Source organism: Vulpes lagopus, chromosome 16, assembly GCF_018345385.1.
Source record: "Vulpes lagopus strain Blue_001 chromosome 16, ASM1834538v1, whole genome shotgun sequence".
Lineage (NCBI taxonomy): Eukaryota > Metazoa > Chordata > Mammalia > Carnivora > Canidae > Vulpes > Vulpes lagopus.
In genome coordinates, this window is record NC_054839.1 from 9,232,970 (window position 1) to 9,254,922 (window position 21,953).

At 41.9% G+C, this 21,953-nt stretch overlaps 1 protein-coding gene and 1 pseudogene across 2 annotated transcripts; one reads left to right on the forward strand and one right to left on the reverse strand.

Annotated features, from left to right (window-relative positions):
* Nucleotides 1–12,530, forward strand: POGLUT2 (protein O-glucosyltransferase 2). 2 transcript variants are annotated; one of them, XM_041730962.1, is made up of 10 exons: nt 1–472; nt 2,221–2,426; nt 2,548–2,753; nt 3,219–3,296; nt 5,700–5,872; nt 5,994–6,231; nt 7,955–8,164; nt 8,861–8,950; nt 10,104–10,211; nt 12,299–12,530. In XM_041730962.1, exons 1-10 carry the CDS (start codon nt 291–293, stop codon nt 12,314–12,316), a joined length of 1,509 nt encoding a protein of 502 aa, XP_041586896.1. In that variant the 5' UTR covers nt 1–290; the 3' UTR covers nt 12,317–12,530. The 2 variants fall into 2 exon arrangements, with proteins under 2 accessions (XP_041586896.1, XP_041586897.1); XM_041730963.1 differs by having other exon boundaries at nt 342–472; nt 2,238–2,426.
* A 6,703-nt stretch (nt 12,531–19,233) lies between these two features.
* On the reverse strand, nt 19,234–20,964 carry LOC121477006 (annotated as a pseudogene).
* Nucleotides 20,965–21,953: the final 989 nt, after the last annotated feature.

Sequence of the window (21,953 nt, forward strand, 5' to 3'; positions counted from 1 at the left end):
ATGCTCCAGCTGGACGAGCAGCACAAGTTTATCTTTGTCCCGAAAAAGAGGAGCAGCGTGGTTGCTGCTGGCCTGAGCCGAGCGGCCGGCCTCCTTCAGCTGGACAAGCCAGCGCTGCGCCCGTGACTTTCCGGGGGGACAGCGGAGCCCCGCGCGCGCGCCGCGACCCACCCCTCCCAGGCGTGTTCGCTGCTGGGATCCGCCAACGCGCCCCTGCCCCAGCCGCGGCTGCTGCGACCACCTCTTACGTTTCGTTTATCCGTGGATCACTTTGAGGGTCGGTCTTGTAAATGTTTAGCATTTTGCTGCTTTACTGCTTCTTTCTGGGGACAGTGCCAGCGCTTGCTGAGACTGGCGGAGAGAGGCCACTGAGTCCGGAGAAGAGCGAAATATGGGGACCCGGGCTAAAGGCGGCTGTCGTCCTTCCCGCACGCTATTTCTACATTCAGGCGGTGGATACATCAGGAAATAAGTAAGTCGAGAAACAGCTCCCTAACCATTTTGGAATGCAGTTAAAATGCATTGTTTCTCCCTTAATGTTTTTATCCGCCCAAGAACTCTTTTTTTTTCCACGGCGGTTTAAATTCCAGGATATTTGGATGCTATCCACGTCTGGTTGGAACAGTCTTTCCCTTCGCGATCAATTTTAATCTGTAGCTTTAGAAATATTTCCGCATTAGCTCTTCTCCTGGCCGTTTGGATAGGGACTCACACAGGACTGGAGAGACAAAGCCCCTTAGCTGGAAGTACTATTTCCACCTCCTTTTGCATAAGCTGTTATAAGGAATTTACACCCGGTTGTTAAAAACTTGGTTGGTTCATCTTTCTCTGGTGCTGCCCTCTGTTTCAGGTAGACCTCTGCAGGTAAGCATGTTTGGAAACTCAAAGAAAAACGAAGGACTATTAGAAACTTTACAAGTGAGAGGGACAGTATCAAAGCGTGAATCTCCTGCATGTTTGTAACAGACGTTAGTTAAGTCCACTGAATTCCAACAATTAAAATGATAACTCAAAACTTAGTTTTAGGATTCACGTACTCCTGAAATGATTGTCTTTTTTTATTGGTGGATGCTGACTATGTATGTTTTATAAGAAAAAAAAAATCTTGGGTGTTCTAAGAAAATCTTCAAGAAGTTTTCCAAAGCAGAGGGGGAAAAAAAGTTATCAATTTTGTCACTTGGCTATAACAATTGGGGGAACTAAATACCATCTTAACAATCTTACGAGAGAGAGCACTCTCTTAAACAAACAAACAAGACTTTTTTTTTTAGTTTTTATGATAGTCACACAGAGAGAGAGAGACAGGCAGAGACATAGGCAGAGGGAGAACCCGGCTCCATGCACCGGGGGAGCCCGACATGGGATTCGATCCTGGGTCTCCAGGATTGCGCCCTAGGCCAAAGGCAGGCGCCAAACCGCTGCTCCACCCAGGGATCCCCAAACAAGACTTTTATATAGTGTCACTTAGATGATACATGACCTACTAGCTTTTGCCCATGGCTAAACATGATTTATAATACTGATCTCTTAAAGAATCATTGAGAGAGACTTTTCAAAAGCTCATTATCTTCAGAGGCACCATTTGACCACAAATTTCCAGGTGCATGAAATAAAAGGGTTAATAAGAATATTTTTATATATTGGGGTGCCTGAGCAGTTCAGTCAAACATCTGTCTTCAGCTCAGATTGTGATTCCAGGGTCCTGGGATTGAGCCCCCATATGGGCTCCCCAGTGACCCCATATGGGCTCACTGCTCAGTGGTAAGCCTCTCCCTCTGCCTGCCCCCCCGCCCCCCGCTTATGCTCTCTAAGAATAAAATCCTTAATAAAAAATAAAATAAAATCCTTAATAAAAAATAAAAATAAGATTCTTTTGTTGAGTTCTATTTCATAAACAATAGGATTTTTTTAAAAAGAATATGTTTATATATAGAATGCATAAGTGGGTTCTATGTTTATGTAAATATGTAGTCTTTACATACTCCCTTGCAATTTCCTAATATGTTTGTTATTGTGGCCGTTTGTCATCCTCTGCTGCTTTCTTTCAATCTCTGATCCATCACATTCTGATACTACAAGCGTTTGAGAGAAGCAGCAGGCATATATATGTTAGGGGAAGACTATGGAGGAAAATAGTAAGACTCACAGACTGGAGAGCATAATCGTCGTGCGTTTATGCCTTGAAATAATCTTTGTAACTTGCTGTTCTTCCCATGACAGTTTCACATCTTCTCCAGGTGAAAAGGTGTTCCAGATTAAAATCTCAGCACCAGAAGAGCAGTTCACCAGAGTTGGAGTCCAGGTTTTAGATCGAAAGGATGGGTCCTTCATAGTAAGATATAGAATGTATGCGAGCTACAAAAATCTGAAGGTAGAAGTTAAATTCCAAGGTCAACATGTTGCCAAATCTCCATATATTTTAAAAGGTAATTTGTAATATAATTTTAAAACAACAGTATTTTTAAAGCCATATAATGGAATTTCTTACCTGTTTTGAATGCTGAGTGAAATATTTACTGTGATATTTTGTTACTTGTGTGTAATCAGGGCCGGTTTACCACGAAAACTGTGACTGCCCTTTGGAAGATAGTGCAGTCTGGTTACAGGAGATGAACTGCCCTGAAAACATTACTCAGATTCAGAGAGATCTGGCACATTTCCCTATTGTTGATCCAGAAAAGATTGCAGCAGAAATCCCAAAAAGATTTGGACAAAGACAAAGCTTATGTCATTATACCTTGAAGGATAACAAGGTATGATTTGTGATTAAGGTTTGCTTATTTCCCTTAGTGATTTTTTGCTTGTTTGTTTTGACCATTTGGCTCTAAGAAGCTACAGATTTTTATTAAAAATCATTCTGTGTGGGGGCACCCCAGTGGCACAGTCGGTTAAGCGTCTGCCTTCTGTTCAGGTCATGATCCTGGGGTCCTGGGATCATCCCGCATCTGGCTCCTTGCTCAGCAGGGAGTCCCATCTCCCTCTCCCTCTACTGCTCCTCCTGCTTGTGCTTGTGCTCTGTCAGAAAAATAAATAAAAATCTTTTTTAAAAAAATCATTCTGAGGATCATTGTGATAAGCTTTACCTCAATGAAATCTGTCAGTACTTTTAGATTAACATAATAAACAAAATGGAAGTAAGGTTGATGGAAAATAAAGTTTCTAGGTTAACATAAATGTTCAATTCAAAAAAAAAAAATAAATGTTCAATTCTCTTTTAGGTCTATATCAAGACTCATGGTGAACATGTAGGTTTTCGAATTTTCATGGATGCCATACTACTTTCTTTGACTAGAAAAGTAAGTATTTCTCTTCTCTTAGGTTTCAGCCCAGGTTTTACAATATAATTTTTAGTAGTCACAGCATCAGTGGTGTTCTATTCTGTAACTTTATTATAATACTATTCTGAAGCTTTATGTCATATAGGATACCTGTATTAATTTCCTTCGGGTTGCTCTCACAAAGTACTGCAAACTTGGTGGCATAAAACGGCAGAAATGTTTGTTCTCTCAAAGTCCTGGAGGCTAAAATGGGAAAGCAAAGTGTCAGTAGGGCCATGACCCCCAAATCCACCCCCACCCCCCTGAGACCTGTAGGGGAGGACCATTCCTTCCTCTCCCTGTCTCTCATGGCCTACTGGCCATCCTTGGTGCTTCTTGGCTTGCAGCCACATAACTCCAGACTCTGCCCCTCATCACACGGCTTCCCACGTGTGTCTCTCCCTTCTCCTCTGGTGAGAACACTAGTCATATTGAATTAGGGCCCGCCCTAATGCTCCAGTATGATCTCAGCTTAACTAATTATATCTGCAACAACCATACTTCCAAATAAAGTCATTCTGAAATACTGGGGTTTGGGACTTCAGCTTATATTTTGGGGGGGACAGAATTCAACCCAGAACAATACCTTAAGGGAAAATGTCTTAGAATAAAATTGTTTTGGTACTAAACCTACTTTGAGCCCAAAGAAGGCTTACTGTATGCTAAATCCTGTTCCTAGGTGTAATGTGCTTTTAGCAGGGTTCTAGTGGAGTGTCTAACAGTCATAGTAAACTGATGGGAAAAGTATACCCACACTGTTGCCAGGTGCCTAGTAACTATTTATTGGATAATCTGTGTCGATGTCTTGATTGAATTACTCATGGAAAATCACAGTACCTTCTCCAGCTTGCAGAACATTTACAGTGAGTTTATTCTGAACATATTCTGAACATACAAAGCATCTATATTCCACTTCCTTTACCTAAACTAAGATGCTGGCAAGTTTTCCTTGCTCATCTGTGTTAATCCGTGGAAAAATAAGACTGCTCCTCAGGGCTCCAGTTTCTCAAGATGCTTCTCAGACTGACCAAAACTGTTCCTACTTAAAAAAATATGTCTTGGGATCCCTGGGTGGCACAGCGGTTTGGTGCCTGCCTTTGGCCCAGGGCGCGATCCTGGAGGCCCGGGATTGAATCCCACATCGGGGTCCCGGTGCATGGAGCCTGCTTCTCCCTCTGCCTGTGTCTCTGCCTCTCTCTCTCTCTGACTATCATAAATAAATTAAAAAAAAAAAATATGTCTTATTTTATATCTCAAACATTTACCTGTGGTTTGACTAAAGAAAAAAAAAAAACAGGTTCTTTAAACACATTTGTGCCACCCGTCAGTAGAGGTGGTCTAGCTTGGAAATCACTAGTACTGGCTTTGGTGTTGGGCTTCCAGAATTCGGATTCTGGCCTCCCCCCCCCCCCCGCCCCAATTACTTGGGGGTAGGGGGTGGTATATTTTTTAAATGGGAACATCTAGCTCATTAACCAGGAACTAGGGTTAGAGTCCTAGTGCTTTGTGCTGTAACTGTTTTCCAGTAATTCCCTTTCTCTCTCTGATCATCCTAGAGTCTCTTGGCAGCATTAGAACTGAGATTACCTTTGTCATTTAATCTCTTTGTGAAGCCAGTCTGTTGGCCAGTTTGGTTGTGACAGCAAGGAAATCGTGTGTGTGTGTGTGTGTGTGTGTGTGTGTGTGTGTGTGACAGTATTCTGAGAAATTACCCACCATTCAAATTGGGGTAATTGTCATCGCCTGAAGCTTGTGAATTTGGTTTTTCATTTGGTATGATTTCTAATGTTTATTGTGTTTCATTGCTCACTGGGTGGTCTGGCTGCACTGCAGGATAGAATATTAACCGGAATGCGGCCAAAGTGGAAAGGCAGGTAAATGCCACCCACCCAAGGAAGAAACCCGGGTGGGATTTGAGGTTGCTGAGAAAAGACAGCATGCACACCAGCCTCAAGGTGTGTAGCATTCACTTACAGCAGAGGACAGGGAGCGAGATCCAGCCCTTGCTGTGTGGTGGTCCCTGTACCCACTCAGCACTGTGACTGCAAGCATCTCACTTACTGCTGCGATAGAAGCTCCCTGACCCCTCCTTGCAGAGTCTGAAATACAGCAAGTTGGGCAGCCTAAGGGCCATGGACACCTGGCTAAATACTTAAGCAGAAAAAGAGTACATTCACTCACAAGGAGGGAGCACAGCCCAGACTTCGAGGGCTCTATCTCTTGGTAAGGAAGCCTTCCTAGACCTGAGACCCATTCTTATGTGGCCAAGCAGGGGTGGAAAGGCTGCAGCATGCATGAGGCTGCCTTTCCCAACACCTTGATCCATACATAGAAGGGATTATCCACTGCAACAAATGAAAATAAGCCATTTTCTTTTTCCAGGTGAAGATGCCAGATGTGGAGTTTTTTGTTAATTTGGGAGACTGGCCTTTGGAAAAAAAGAAATCCAACTCACAAATCCATCCAATCTTTTCCTGGTGTGGCTCCACAGATTCCAAGGATATCGTGATGCCTACCTACGACCTGACTGACTCTGTTCTAGAAACCATGGGCCGGTGAGAGACGGGTCTGAGATGACCCAGAGCCTTGGTTTTCTTTCCTTGCTGAGTTCTTTCCCAGCAGCCTTTGTGTTGTGATGGTTTGGGAGGAAAATCTATCATACTTTCTGTCTTCCAGAGTAAGTCTTGATATGATGTCTGTGCAAGCTAACACGGGTCCTCCCTGGGAAAGCAAGAACTCCACAGCTGTCTGGAGAGGGCGAGACAGCCGCAAAGAGAGACTGGAGCTGGTTAAGCTCAGCAGGAAACACCCGGAGCTCATAGATGCTGCCTTCACAAACTTCTTCTTCTTTAAACACGATGAAAGCCTATATGGTCCTATTGTGAAACACATTTCATTTTTTGATTTCTTCAAGGTATGACATCAATTGTGTCTAATCCTTTTTGTTTTTCTAAATGTCTTCATCTGGGGGAGGGAAACTGAGGCCTATAAACTATAGGGATGAGAGATATGAGCACCAAACTTAGTAAACATGAAGGCATGAGGCCCCAGGGACAGCTTTGGCAACATGGGTTGTACAGACTACCCAGACCTGACATTAAATATGCAGCAAGGGAGCATGGGGCCTGGGTAGAGCTAGAATTTTTTCCCCAAATGACCCTCAAGTTAAGTGCATTTCAAGTCCAAATCCTTTCTTATTATTAAATAAGTGTATGTGATTTTACATATACTTCTCCCCAGAGCATCGTAACAGATCAAAGATGATATAAACCAGGTGTCTCTTATCAGACTTCCTGATGGGGAAATGTCTTGAAACCCATCCAGATGATTGCCTGGGAAGTCTGAGGATTAGGAGAACTTTCTGTATCTAAAATGTGGATTGCTCATATTTCCTGGGGAGGGATCCATTTTCTAACCCCTTTTTCTAGGCAATGGGACACTGCCCTGTTCTCTAAACCACTTTTTAAAGACCCATGTCATGGAATTAAAGGTGGACAAAAGGTAGTCACCTGTCCTCTGTATGTGGAAAGGCAAGTGTTTAACAAGCTCTATCCATGCTGCAGATGGCCAGGTTTTCATTTGATGGGTTACATAGCAACAGCTAGACTACATAATGCCATAAGTTGAATTGTCAAGTGTTTCCTCCATATGCATTTCACGGAGACTTTTGAAAGAAATGGTTGTATAACCAAAGAGAACTGTTATTAGCCATTCCTCATCAGAAGTTCTATCATGCCATGGCTTTATTCCTACCTGTTAAATTTGCTACAGTGAAAGACTAATTGATTACCACAGCTCTACGAATATTTTTTTTTAAGATTTTATTTATTTGTGAAAGAAAGAGAGAGAACACAAGCAGCAGGAGCAGCAATAGGAGAGGGAGAAGCAGACTCCCTGCTGAGCAGGAAGCCCAATATGGGACTCCATCTCAGGACCCCGGGATCACGACCTGAGCTGAAGGCAAACACTTAACCAACTAAGCCACCTACACATCCCATCTACAGATATTTTTATTCATAGGTGCTCTTGCCCCAGAGCTTGTTAATTTCTTCAAGATTTGTGTGTAGCCATCTGATGTTTAAAAGGTATGGTTACCAGTATGGCATAGGCTGCCATCCTTAGGTGCTCACATGTGATCAGGAAAGTAGTAGAGAGATTAGAGAATCACAATAAATCTGTCTTTCCAGACACCTGGGTGGCTCAGTGGTTGAATGTCTGCCTTTGACCCAGGTTGTGATCCTGGGGTCCTGGGATCGAGTCCCGCATTGGGCTCCCTGCAAGGAGTCTACTTCTCCCTCTGCCTATGTCTCTGCCTCTCTCTCTGTGTGTCTCTCATGAATAAATAAATAAAATCCTTTAAAAAAAATCTGTTTTTCCTAGGACAGCACTCATTATTTTATTATCTGCTTTAACGTTGTCAGACTTGTGGCCCCTTTGTGAAATTTAGGAGAGCACTGCAATAAGTTGTTAGCTCTAGGTCAGGTGTTATATGATAGCATTTACTCCATGGCAGAGGCAGAGGGCAACATCTGGCCTGTTTGTACCTGACAATGATGAGACCATAAGTGTGGGAAGAGGAGAATTAAGAGTGGGAAAAGGAAACTTAATGAGGCTTTTGTTTTACTGCTGACTTGCAGCACAAGTATCAAATAAATATTGATGGCACTGTCGCAGCATATCGCCTGCCATATCTCCTAGTCGGTGACAGTGTTGTGCTAAAGCAGGACTCCATCTACTATGAACACTTTTACAATGAGCTGCAGCCCTGGACACACTACATTCCAGTTAAAAGCAACCTGAGTGATCTCCTAGAAAAACTCAAATGGGCAAAAGATCATGATAAAGAGGTAAGGTCAGTCTTTTCTACCCTCAATATCAGAGGTTCATTTTAAATGTTTTGTACCTGAGCATTTAGGATGCACAGATATAGACCCTTACCTGTAAATGGGAAGCCATCTCCCCATGGTAGCACATCAGTCCTCAGAGTGAACATAAGCATCAGAACTTGGATTAACTATCCACTCTGCACTCAAAACAAAAAGCTGAATATTGGCCTTGAGTATGCTCTCTCTTTTGGTCTGGTTGATCAGAGCCCCAAGCACTGCCTACCTCTACAGGCAATATGAAAATTAAGATGGCCAGACTGGCAGCAAAACTAACTGCTATAGATAAATATGCAGAATTGCATGAAGTAAACGTCAAACGAATTGCTGAAAATTGCCGAGGCAGTGTATTAAGCTTTGTCTTGCGTTTACTTTACAAAGTCATTGTTACTTCATTTAATGTGTGCCCTCTCTCTGCAAGAAAGGCTTAATTCTAGAAGGTCCAGTATGATTCCTCACACCTGCAAGTCTAAAAAACCTCCCTTTAATCTGAGCATATCCTCTTAAGTGTTCCCTTTACTACAGAAGACTACCCTCAAAGATACTCTTCCTGCATTGTCCTACTATATGTGGACTCTGAAGATCAGTGTGCATACACGTCTGCATGGGAGAGAAAAAAATGTGTTTCATTAAAGGCCTTTGTTGTCATTGTTCCCACAGGCAAAGAAAATAGCAAAAGCAGGACAGGAATTTGCAAGAAATAATCTCATGGGTGATGACATATTCTGTTACTATTTTAAACTTTTTCAGGTCAGTATTTTCTAAAAGAACAGACATAGAATTTGTAACTGGACATGTTAGCCGCAAATAATATTTCACTTAATAGTTTCTAAAAGTATATTAATATAAGAAGATATATACAAGAGAAGTATATATACTTCTCTGAGGGCAAAAACCAGAGACCAACATCAAATAGTGATAAAAATAGTACAAAACCAAAGATCAGCTGGAGGGGAATGCTACAGTATCATGGGAAAAGTGTTTATGTTGGCACTCTGTGCTATATGGTTAGGAAATTGGCCTCTGGTCCTGCAAAATTACTGCGTGTGGATGTGTGTTTTCTGTATGTACAGTCTTGATGCTGCTCTACCAATTCTTTGTTTAAACAGTGCATGGTATCTTCAGACCTATAACACTGACCCCCATATGAACCATGACATCTCTTGAAAAGTATTTTCATAGATCTACGCATTTAGGGATTATAATCAAAGTATATCTGATCATTTAAAAGGCTGTTTTTTAAAAATACTGTAGTAAATAAGTAGTTTATCTCAGAATTGTAGGTCTTGAGCCCCAAATCTTAGACTCTGTTGCAGAACAAAGTTGGTCTGTTTCTGGTCTGCACTGGCTCCTCTGCCTTTTTCACCTTCCCAGGGGGATGTGCAGGGCTGGAGAGGATGAAGTGTGTAAAATGAAGTATCAGGGGATTTACCATCTGAATTCCTAAAGATCCACAGGGTTGTGTTCCTTCATTCTAGTGCATCTACTAGAACATAACCACCCAGCCCAGAGCTTAACACAGAGCAAGCACATTATGAACAAAGGTGGTGGCTGAGGCTCTGTGAGCCATGTTGGGAATATGCTCTGTCCTCAAATTCCTAATCAAGAGGAGATCCTATGCACAGTTATTGTCACTACAAGGTAGATGGTGGCAAAATCAAACCCTGTAAGTTGTATAAATGAAGGAGAGGCCCATTTGCAATAGGCAGCTAGTGTCCAAAAGGCAGCCACCTCTCAGAAGCTCTGTTGTTGGGTGTTTAAAGGGAGCATGAAGAATTGTGCGTATCACAGTTTGTTAAATATGAGTTAAAAAGGACCATATTTTAGCAAATTCCAGTGCATCTAATTTGGTGAATGTACTTCAAATTACATACAGAACACTTTTGAATTGTTGCTTACACAGGAATATGCCAGTCTGCAAGTGAGTGAGCCCCAAATCCGAGAGGGCATGAAGAGGGTAGAACCACAGACGGAGGACGACCTTTTTCCTTGCACATGCCATAGGAAAAAGGTAACCAGAGTTAGCCAACCTCACAGTAAGACATAGTGCGGTTCTAAGTCCTTGCTCATTCCTGTATCATTCAGCCAGGCAGCAAGTATTTGAGCTCCTCTGGGGGCCCTCATGCAGTTCAGTCTGCCGGAGAGGTGGATGCCACGGACAATGGCCAAGCCCAAGAAAGGGCACTGACATGCAGATAAGAGGGAAGACACGGAGCCCCCAGCAAAGTGGAGGAGAACCTTTTTTGAACACGAGAATTCAGATTATGTGGCATTCAAATAGATGCTTACATGTGAAAACTATTTTCACATGTATCATGGGAGATTGGTTTGACAAAGTTCATTATCTCAATTTAGAGATGAAAAAAAGATATAACTGTGATCATCCATTTCATCAGATTATTCATGTAAGAGCCATCTCTGTTGATACCGGCGCATACTGATTTGATTTATAAAAGACAGATTCACAGAGACTTGTAAGGCTAAAAAGGACCTTCAGGGTCATCCAGTAAGTGCCTTCATTTTATGGTTAACAAAATGAGCCTGAAGAAGAATTTAGTTCAGAATCATCTAGCTGGATGATAGCGAAGCTAGGACCAAAAACCATTCTCCATCATCAGATTGTGTGCCTGCTTGTGTGTAAAGACATGACATAGGAGAGGAGAGTTGTTTTGATTGCAGTTAGTTTTTGTATAAAATTGTAGTGTAGACCATACATATATATCTTAGATATATATAGATACATATACAAGCTTGACAGTATTCTAAGCAATGTCCTCATATCACTAAATGGACAAACTCAAAACTGTGGTATTGTGACCAAAGATAAGAAGGCAGATTTGGCAATTATTATGCCTATCTCACAAGGAGCTTTAACAGGCATAGTTAGGGGACACCGGACTTCCCCGCAGGGAGCCTGCTTCTCCCTCTGCCTATGTCTGCCTCTCTGTGTCTCTCATGAATAAATAAATAAATTTTTAAATAAAAATAAAAGAAATAGTTGCCACTCTCCCCAGTGGTGTGACAGAACCAGTTTATACAAGGCCACTGACTGTGACATATTCAGGAATTTTGCATACTGGTTAATTTCTGGTAGCTTGGAATATGCCTGGTGGGAGAGTCACCATGACAACAGCAGGTGCTACAAATCAGAGTTTTGGTTATTTTGTTTTTATTTTGGGGGGAGGAGTACTGACTGGCCACTAAGTAACTAACCATCCCTCCCACCAAAAGTGGTACTAAATCCATTTTAACCCCTGTCAGTGCTGGAAGTTCATAAAATGAGTTAAAGCCATTGACCAAACAAAAATTGCCAGAATCAGGAGCACCTAGCTGGTTCAGTCAGTAGAGCATGTGATGCTTGATCTCAGGGTCATAAATTCGAGCCCCACATCAGGTGTAGAGATTACTTAAAATCTTTAAAAACAAAATGCCAGAATTGAAATGTACACCCTCATAAGATTTGTGATTTGGTATCATAACACTTGCCTCAGATGAAACTGGGCAGCTTCTTTCTCCAGTCCTCTTTTTTTTTTTTTTTTTTCCCCTCTTCATCTAAGTGATTTTCAGGAGTGCCAAATCAGTATCTTCACTGACTGGTGGCCGGAGAGGCTCTGTTAATTTCTTCTTCATTGTCTGCGTTAGCCCTTCACTGACGTGATTCACAGCACAAGGCCCTTTACAGGAACGCAGACACACATGTTTGTGTTGCCCATCAGTAGTCTGATAAAACACAATGTGACTTTCCCCAGGGGTGATTCCAAGCATAGTCCTAGACCCTGTGAGCTTCCAGCACCAACTTGTCTGTTTTCCTCTTCCCTTTTTTTTTTTTTTTTAAGATTTTATTTACTTATTCATGAGAGACACAGAGTGAGGCAAAGACACAGGCAGAGGGAGAAGCAGGCTTCCCACAGGGAGCCTCACGCAGAACTTGATCCCAGGACCCTGGGATCATGCCCTGAGCGGAAGGCAGACACTCAACCACTGAGCCACCCAGGCACCCCTCCTTCTCCCATCTTGAGGGGAAAATAGTTAACATAAGTTTTCTTGACTCATGTAAGACTTCTTGATGACACTAAATATTTTGCTTCTTAATTGCAGACCAAAGATGAACTCTGATATACAAAATACCTTCCTTTCAAATAATGGTGCTCTGAAGACTCTTCTTAACTGAAAAGAAGAATATTTTTAAAATATTAATTCCATGGACAATATAAAATCTGCTACGTGATTGTCTGGATTATAAACATGTTTCTTCTTCTTACACAGTATTCCCATGACGATCCTTCAAGGCACAGTTTTAAAATTTTATAATAAAACCACTTTTATTTTAAAGGCCTATGTTGTTCTGATTATTGGCTGTGTTTGGACTATAGAGTGGTGCACAGAGGAGTCTGGCCTCGGTGTGGAGCATCACAGCAGCCACCACCCACCCAGACACATGGTTTATATGACGAAGCAGTGAACTGCGGTCTTTATGCCACTGTTATTTTGGAGATTCAGTCTCATGGCCGAACACAATTCTAACACCTATACCTTACAAGGCCTTTCATGACCGGCCCCTGCCTGCAACCTTAATCCAGTTTCTCACCACTTCCTAATATGTACCCTGTGGTCCAATAATACCAGGCCCTTACCATTCTGTCGACGCCTTGTTTCTTACAAGGTTATGCTTTCTCTTCGTCTGGAATGCCAGGACTCTCTTCTGGCTTGGATACCCTCCAATGCACATCTCAGAAATCCCTCTTCTAAATCTGCTTCTCTGCATACTTGTATCACTGTAGTTAACCCTGAGGTGTGGTAATGATCTCATCATCACCAAAGCTGAAGCAATTTGACTGTAGAGACCATGATACTCCATATAATCTGATAGGGTGCAGGTGCCTGCAACCAGAAAGGCTCAACGAATATCAAATGTGTGAATACTGAAAACCACTTTGAAATGGGTTAAGAGAATTAAAAAGAAGCTAGAAAGCCTAACACAAACCATAACAATGTCCTACAAATCATTTTTTTTAAGATTTAATTTATTAATCATGAGAGACACACAGAGAGAGGCAGACACACAGGCAGAGGGAGAAGCAGGCCCCAGGCAGGGAGCCCAAAGCAGGACTCGATCCAGGGACTCCAGGATCAGGCCCTGGGCCAAAGGCAGATGCTCAACCACTGAGCCACCCAGAATCCCCCTACAAATTCTTTTATTTTTTTTATTTTTTTTATTTATGATAGTCACACAGAGAGAGAGAGAGAGGCAGAGACACAGGCAGAGGGAGAAGCAGGCTCCATGCACCTGGAGCCCGACGTGGGATTCAATCCCGGGTCTCCAGGATCGCGCCCTGAGCCAAAGGCAGGCGCTAAACCGCTGCGCCACCCAGGGATCCCCCCGCCCTACAAATTCTTTTACCCAATAGTTTCCCTTCTGTCTAGCTTTCAATTAAATATTGCAAATATTTTAAATTGTGGGATGTATCCTATACACAGAAGAATATATCTGCATTTTGCAAATAATTATAAGAAAACACCCATGTAATTACTAACAAAGATACTTTGCTTGACAAAGCTTTAGTCAAGCTCCTGAACTTTCAAGGGCTATCTGCATTTCTTCATAAAATCTGGTTTGGGCAAGAACTCTGCTAAGTTGATTTAGAATCTTCATTCTCCATATCTGATCACTCTTGTTATCTAATGGGGTTCCTGGTCCTCCACCATCCTCCAGGTGATTGATTATGCTGGCATAGTCTCAGCAAGAACCCTGTTGGGTCAGATTTGCCAGAATCCACACCCTCCCCCCCACACCCCCATAACCCTGATGATTCCCAGTAATTTTCTATCCACTGACCTCTACCCTGCCCCTTGGCTGTAAATCCCCACTTGCCTGTGCTGTATTAGGAATTAAGCTGGTTCTATACTGAGATCTCTTTTCCCCTTTATTGCAATAGTCCTGAGTAACCTTTTTTTTTTTTTTTTTTTTTTTTACCACTTTACCGTCTAGCTCTGATTTTACTTTGATATTACCAACACAGGGTAAGAAATGAAAAAACTGTTTCCTTAGAAGTGCCCTCCTGTTGCTCACCCTATTATCCCCTGCTCTTCTGTTCCCACTTGACCACTGTTGTGATGGTTGGGATCATCTTTCCCTTGCACTAATTTACAGTGTTACCACCTACATATGCCTCCTTAAGCAATGTAGTTGAATTTTGCCTATTTTTAAATTGATATAAATGGAATCACACTGAACATATTTTTGCTGTTACTTGCCTGTTGATGTATATAGTGGCAGTCCATTTGATAGAGGAGAGCTAGATTCTTGTCTCACAGAGCCAAAGAATGAATTTCTCAGACCACAGAGAGTGAGCAAAGCGATAGAAGTTTAAGCAGAGATACAGAGAAAGCTCTCAGAAGTGAGAGGGGTCCCAACAGGATTGCCACTGGGGGCTTTTAGTGGCAGACTTTTATTGAAAGCCTAGCCAGGGAGCCTACAGCCTTGAGATTCTTGTGCAGCCTTGGTTTGAGCAGGGACCATTGATAACACCTTAATGACTTCTTTGTGGCCTGGTGTGTTTCTGTGATTAGTAACCATCAAAAGGAGATACTCCCTAATATTTTGGAGCTAGGGAGCCAGGTTTATTATTTTTTTCTGTTTTTACTGTCTTATTGCTGTTTTCCTGGGATGGGTAGGAGCCTGACTTTGAGCCATTCCCTTATCTTTCTCTGCCTAGCCCCATCTGCCCCGAACTCATTCCTACATCACATTCATTTATACATGTAGACGGGATTTCATTGTATGAATAGGATCGCCCTTTTATACATTCTATTATAGCTGGACACTTGGGTTTTTCTTATTTTTTGGCAATTCCAATGAAAGCTACTAAGAGCATTCTTACTCATGTTTCCTGGCTCCATTTGCTTAGGAATAACATTACTGGTTTATAGAGTATGTACGTCTGCAATTTTACTAGATGATGTCAAACAACTTTCCAATTTGATTGTCCCAATTTACATTCCCAGCAGATTCAAGGATTTCCAATTGCTTTACCTCCTTGCTAACACTTGAAATTATCAGACTTTGAAAATTGTTTTGCTAATCTAGGGTAAAATTGTTGTATTATGTTTTAAATTTTCATGTCTCTAGTTACTAATGAAGCTGACCATCTTTCCATATGGTCACAAACTTTTGTGTTGCATTTCTTATACAATTTTTATTTGTTTATTTACAGTCTTTTATTTTTTTTAAGATTTTGTTTATTTATTCGTGAGAGACCCAGAGAGAGAGAGAGGCAAAGACACAGGCAGAGGCAGAAGCAGGCTCCATGCAGGGAGCCCTACATGGGACTCAATCCTAGGTCTCCAGGATCACGCCCTGGGCCGAAGGCAGGTGCTAAACCGCTGAGCCACCGGGGCTGCCCTTTATTTACTGTCTTTACTTCATTTCTCTACTAAGTTGTTTGACTTCCTGGTAGATGCATAGAATTATATTTTAGAACTAGTACTTTGTTGATTGAACCCGCCACATACCTCCTTCAATTCTTATTGCAATGTCTTAGATTCTTATTGCAATGTCTTTTAATGTTCAAAAGATGATGATTTCTTTCTTTCATAATTTTTTATGAGTTGTTCTGAGGATCAGTACAGACATTTCGATTTGCACACAATTCTTAACGTACATACCAAAAATTTTATTAAAAAATCATGTAGTAAAAAAAAAACAAAAAACAAAACAAAAAAAAAAAATCATGTAGTTGTGATTCTTTTTAAAAAGTGACTCCAGGGGATCCCTGGGTGGCGCAGCGGTTTGGCGCCTGCCTTTGGCCCAGGGCGTGATCCTGGAGATCCGGGATCGAATCCCATGTCGGGCTCCCGGTGCGTGGAGCCTGCTTCTCCCTCTGCCTATGTCTCTGCCTCTCTCTCTCTCTCTCTCTCTCTCTCTCTGTGACTATCATAAAATAAATTTAAAAAAAAAAAAGTGACTCCAGTGACTTTTCAGCTTAAAATTTGGAGGCAAATTTTCCTTAATAGTATATCAAGCACTAATATCTTCCAATGTTGATATGCTGTTTTATTAACAGCATTAAATGCCTGACTATTAAATGCACGACTGATTCTCAATTGCCATTTAATATGCTTTGTATTATAGGATATAAAAACTACCCCATTTATGGAACGCTGAGCTAACACCCAAGACAATCAAAGCCTCTCATATTCACTATCCCACTATTTTCTGGTTGCAGCAAAAACATAAACCAGCAAATAATTTCACTTCTTAAAAGAAAGAAAAGTATTTACACTTAAGAAATGGGATGAGTTGGGGATCCCTGGGTGGCGCAGCGGTTTGGCGCCTGCCTTTGGCTCAGGGCGCGATCCTGGAGACCCGGGATCGAGTCCCACGTCGGGCTCCCGGTGCATGGAGCCTGCTTCTCCCTCTGCCTGTGTCTCTGCCTCTCTCTCTAGCTCTCTCTCTGTGTGACTATCGTAAATAAATAAAAATTAAAAAAAAAAAGAAATGGGATGAGTTGGAATTCCTTCTATTGTTTCTAGAGCTACTAGAAAAAAATTGCATTTACAAAACAGTTGATAAAAATACTCTGGATTGTACAAGAAAGAAGACAAGGACCACTGCTAAGGCATGATGTTGATTAGACTTGGCTTCTTTCTCTTGCTTCATCAGAAGCTGAACTCTCTTCATTCTGGTTTCTCCATTTTCTCCAGGTTTTATTTCTTGGTTAGCCACTTCAGCCTGGTTTCCCTTTGTTCTCCTTTTCCCTTTGGTTTGCACTTTTTTGTCTGGAGATTTATCCTTTCCTGCTGCCTATTTTGGCTTTGTTTCTACTTTTGCAGGAACAGGTTTGGCCAACAACCTCCCCCAGTCCTGGGTAGAGCTGACCTTCGTGTTGGACATGTGGGTAGCAGGGTCAGCACACAGAGAGTCTTCTCAAAGCCTGTGGCCACTGCCACTCCTACTGCCCCAAAAGATGGTAGCACAGGAGCAGGGGGAAGGGGCAGAGGGAGAAGCAGACTCCCCGCTGAGCAGGGCACCCAAGGCGGGACTCTATCCCAGGACCCTGAGATCATACCTTGAACAGAAGGCAGATGCTTGACCAACAGAGCCACCCAGGCGCCCCATCAATATTTTCTTTTATGGCTAAAAGTGCTTTTTGTAACTTGTTTAAGAAATCCTTCCCCTACCAACAGCCCCCATCACTGAGCCAGTTTCCTATGTGTAAGTTGCCTTCTGTGTAAGTTTCCAGAGCTGCCTCAGCAAATTATTACAACTTGGTGACTTAAAACAGTAAAAATTTATTCTCTCAGGGCCCTGGAGGCCAGAAGTCTGAAATTAAGGTGTAGGCAGCATTGGCTTCTTTCAGAAGCTCCTCCTTTCATGCCTCTCTTCTAGCTTCTGGTGGCGTCTAGCAATTCTTGGTGCTTCTTAGCTCTTAGACACATCACTCCAATCTCTTCCTGGGTCTTCACAGTGATTTTCCCCTCTGTGTGTCTCTGTATTGTCTTCTTCTCTGTCCCTTATAAAGACACTAGTCATTAGACTTAGGGCCCACTCTAAAACCAGGATGATCTCTGTTGAAAGCTTTAATTATATGTGCAAAGACTTTATTTCTAAGTAAGTACATTTCACAGGTAGGCATGTTAGGACTTGGACATATCTTTTTTGGGCCACCATTCTACCCACTACATCTTCTAAACACATTCCTTTTGAAATTAGGAGCAGCACGAGGATTCCCACATCACACATTACTTACTGTTCAACATACTGCTGGAAGCCTGAGCTAGCACAGGAAATCTAAAAAACAAAGTAGAAAGTAGGGTTGAAAAATAACCAGTAAAATTGTCATTAAAAGCAGATAACCAGGTACCTGGGTGGCTCAGTGATTGAGAGTCTTCCTTTGGCTCAGGGAGTGATCCTGGGGTCCTGGGATAGAGTCCCAGATTGGGCTTCCCAAGGGAGCCTGCTTCTCCCTCTGCCTGTGTCTCCGCCTCTCTCTCTCTCTCTCTCTGTCATGAATACATAAATAAAATCTTAAAAAAAAAAAAAAAGATAGCACACCTGGGAGCCTCAGCAGTTGAGTATCTGCCTTCAGCTCAGGGCATGATCCTGGAGTCCTGGGATCAAGTTCCACATCGGGCTCCTTTCATGGAGCCTGCTTCTCCCTTTGCCTATGTCTTTGCCTCTCTCTCTATGTCTCTCATGAATAAATAAATAAAATCTTTAAAAAAAAAAAGAAATTAAAACAAATAAAAGCAGGTAACCAGCCTCAGTATACAGAAAACCCAAAAGAATCTACAGATAAATTGTTGTAATTTACAAGAGAATTTTGCATTTGCTAAATATAAGACCAACATAAAAAGTTCAATTGCATTTCAACATACCAATTAGTAACAGAAAATGAAATAAAAATGTTTAAGATAGCACTTACAATAGCTTTAAAGACTCTGAAGTACATATTTAAGGAACTGACTCTAACAAAAATGGACAAGACCTTCACAGAGAAAATTACAAAAACCTAAAAAGAACTAATGAAATTGAAAAATATTACATGTTCATGGATTGGCTAAATCGATGTGAAAGATGTTATTTCTCCCCACATGGTATATAGAGTCAAAGTAATATCAACCAAAATATGCCCTGCCTCTTTTTATGTGGAACTTAGTGAACTTCTTCTTTAAAAATGTACAGGCCCAGGGGCACCTGGGTGGCTCATTTAAATAAGTGTCTGTCTGCCTTCAGCTCAGGTCATGATCTCAGGGTCCTGGGATCAAGCCCCACATAGGGCTCCCTGCTCAGCGGGGAGCCTGCTTCTGCCTCTACCTCTGCTGCTCCTCTGGCTTGTGCATGCTCTTTCTCTCTCTCTCTCTCTCTCTCTCTCTCTCTCTCAAAAAAATAAATAAAATTTAAAATAAAATAAAAATGTACAGGCCTGTAAAGTACAAGAAAAATTAAACTCTCTAGAGGAAGGATGAATTGGGAGAAGTTTCCCTACTATGAAGCAAGACTTTTTATTTTTTTTATTTTTATTTTTTTTGTGTGTGTACACATTTAGTTTTATTGTAACAAAGCAACTTGTACACTTTTAACGTTTAAAACTGAGCATCTTTCCTTTCCAGTGAAACAAAAAGAAAATTTAAAAATAAACAGGAACAAAATTACAATAGAGAATGTCAATTCCAAATAAGATCCTACAGGTTCTGCTGATTCTCCCATCGAGTGGCAGGGCTCAAGTCATCATTAGGAGAGTTTTATTTTAAAAGTGTCATCTTAAACTGCAAGGATGTCCATTAAACATCACAATTAAACATGCCAAAGGAGAAGCCATGTTGTCAAAATGCCCACTTAACCCACCCAAACATCTCAAACCCACCCTTTGCTGACCTTCTATAACCCCATTTTTTAAGTTTTTTTTTTCTTTTTTTAAACAAGAGAAAGTAGACAGGTACATGTTGGTAAATGCTAACTGTCCATATTCACATAGAGACACAGTATAATCTCTGAGCCCAATATACAGAGAAAGGAGGAAAAAAGCTAGAATTCTATGCACTACTACATAGGGGCCTAGCACCCTCCAGCTTCCAGCAGAGCTAAGGGAGCAGAAGGTTTTTCTTTTTTCCCACAGAGCACGGTGGTGTTGATTCCATAAAGTTTTTGTTGAGACAGGAAGGAATAAAAATGAATTTGGAACAGAAAGGGGTAGAGATTCTTTTCCCGCTGTATTCTGCTCAAAGTATTTCCCCCCAAAATAAGTTGAGAACAATGGTATAAAGGAAGAGAAAAGAGACTTCAAAAAACAGGGCGAATGAGCACAAGAGGAGGAGGGGGGAAAAAAGAGATGCAACTTGCTCCCAGGGACTGGAGAAAATTAAAAAAGGAAGGTTGGAATCCATCAGTGTTCCATTAGTCATCTTCTCCTTCATCCTCCTCTCCTTCCTCCCCCTCATCATCATCTTCATCTTCTTCACCTTCATCCTCATCTCCTTCTTCATCAATATCTTCCAATCCTTCTTCTTCTTCATCATCATCATCATCTTCTTCTCCTTCTCCTTCTTCATCATCCATATCAGGAACCAAGTAGTACTGTAATGGATTTGGCCAAATATCATCTTTGATGACCTCTCCTAACTCATCTGCACCTGCATCAGAATGGTCAGTAAACCAGGTGAAGAAGCCTTCTGGTTCCCCGTGCTGTCTCTTCCTGCTGGCTTTATTCTGCGTTTGACTTGAACGTTTCATCAAATCCTTTCCAGATTTCCATTTGATTTCAGTGGACTTTGACGATGGATCACCACTCTCATTCAGATGAAATTCTTTGGAGAGAACTTTATTTTCGAAGTAAGGGTTTTCATCAAAATAAAAATCTATTCTGATTTAATATCTTCAAATTCTGTCACTTCGACTCTTGTCAAATAATGCAGCGCCTCTTCATCCTCCTCCCCAAGCAGTGCAGACACTTGTGGATGGTTGACAAATGTTGTTACCCAAAAATTGGGGATTTTGGCCATCAATTCCGACCTCTTCTGAAAAAATGGTTGGCGGAGTTTGTTATATTTCTGTTCTACTTTCAAAATCTCCTCACTGGCTTGTTCATTAAGTCTGTCTATTTCATTTTGTACTTCATCAATATGTTCAATTGCTTCTTGCTGTTCTTTTTCTCCCTTCGGCAAGTGCTGAGAGGTCGACGTCTCCTCCGGCTTGGGGGCCGGAGGCAGCCTCGGTTTCTTCGTTTGAGGTGCGAGGAGGACTGGCGCTTGGGGGCCATGCTGTGAGGAAACCACGAAAGCGGGAGAGGGGCACGTCAGGAAGAAGCTCCGATTACTGGAGCTGCCCCAGGTGGCAGAGGTTTAAATCTGACTTTTTATAATCCTATAACGTTTAAGACCATGATATTAGTGCAGGGATACAAAGTATAAAACAATAACAGAATAGTGCTGTATAAACAGACACAGAGCTGTGCATATGTGGAAAATCAGTCTACACTCAGAACTAGGGAAGGTTTGGAGAAAAGTTGCACAGTGCGGTGCAAGGAGTTGGGTTTAATAATTCTGGTTCCAATTCCAATGTGTGTGTGGCGGGGAGGGGGCATTCCCTACACTACCAAGCAATTCTCAGACACCAGCAGCGTATCCTAGAATTCAACTTCATTCTGACACTGTCTACATGGAGATGGCATCAGATTCCACAGGTTATGAGCTGAGCCCCATGAGACTGCCCTCCACTTCAGACTGCAATCCCAAATCCAGGTTGTTCAGACCAACTGGCTATAAATCATAGATTACTATGACCCCTTCTTTGGTTTCAATTAATTTGCTACAATGGTTCACAGAAACTAGGAAATCAGTTTACTCGCTAGATTACTGGTTTGTTACAAAGGATATCAAAGGGTATGAATCAACAGCCAGATAAAGAATACTCAGAATGAGGTCTTCAACTAAGGAGCTTTTGTTTGGGGGCCCAGTGGCACATGGTTCTGGCTCACCACCCTGGAAACTCTCTGAGCCCCATCCTTTGGGGTTTTATGGATGTTTTATTATAGAGACATGACTGATGGAATCATTGGCCATAAGTGATTGACTCAACCTCAAACCCCTCTCACCTCCTAGGGTAACCCACTAGCCACCCGGTTGGTTCCCTTGGTAACCATCTCCCATTCCTAGCTACTTTACAAGTCATCTCATTGCCATGACAAAAGACTCATTTATCACTCTCAAGAAATTCTAAGGGTTTTATGAGGTAGGTGCCAGAAATGGGGATAAA

What these genes read in the sequence shown, in the direction of transcription:
- POGLUT2 (XM_041730962.1), top strand. Translation starts at nt 291, where the DNA reads ATGTTTAGCATTTTGCTGCTTTACTGCTTCTTTCTGGGGACAGTGCCA. An exon ending in ATCTCCATATATTTTAAAAG is followed by an intron (nt 2,427 to 2,547) that starts GTAATTTGTAAT and finishes GTGTGTAATCAG; the next exon opens with GGCCGGTTTACCACGAAAAC. An exon ending in CAAAAGATCATGATAAAGAG is followed by an intron (nt 8,165 to 8,860) that starts GTAAGGTCAGTC and finishes TTGTTCCCACAG; the next exon opens with GCAAAGAAAATAGCAAAAGC.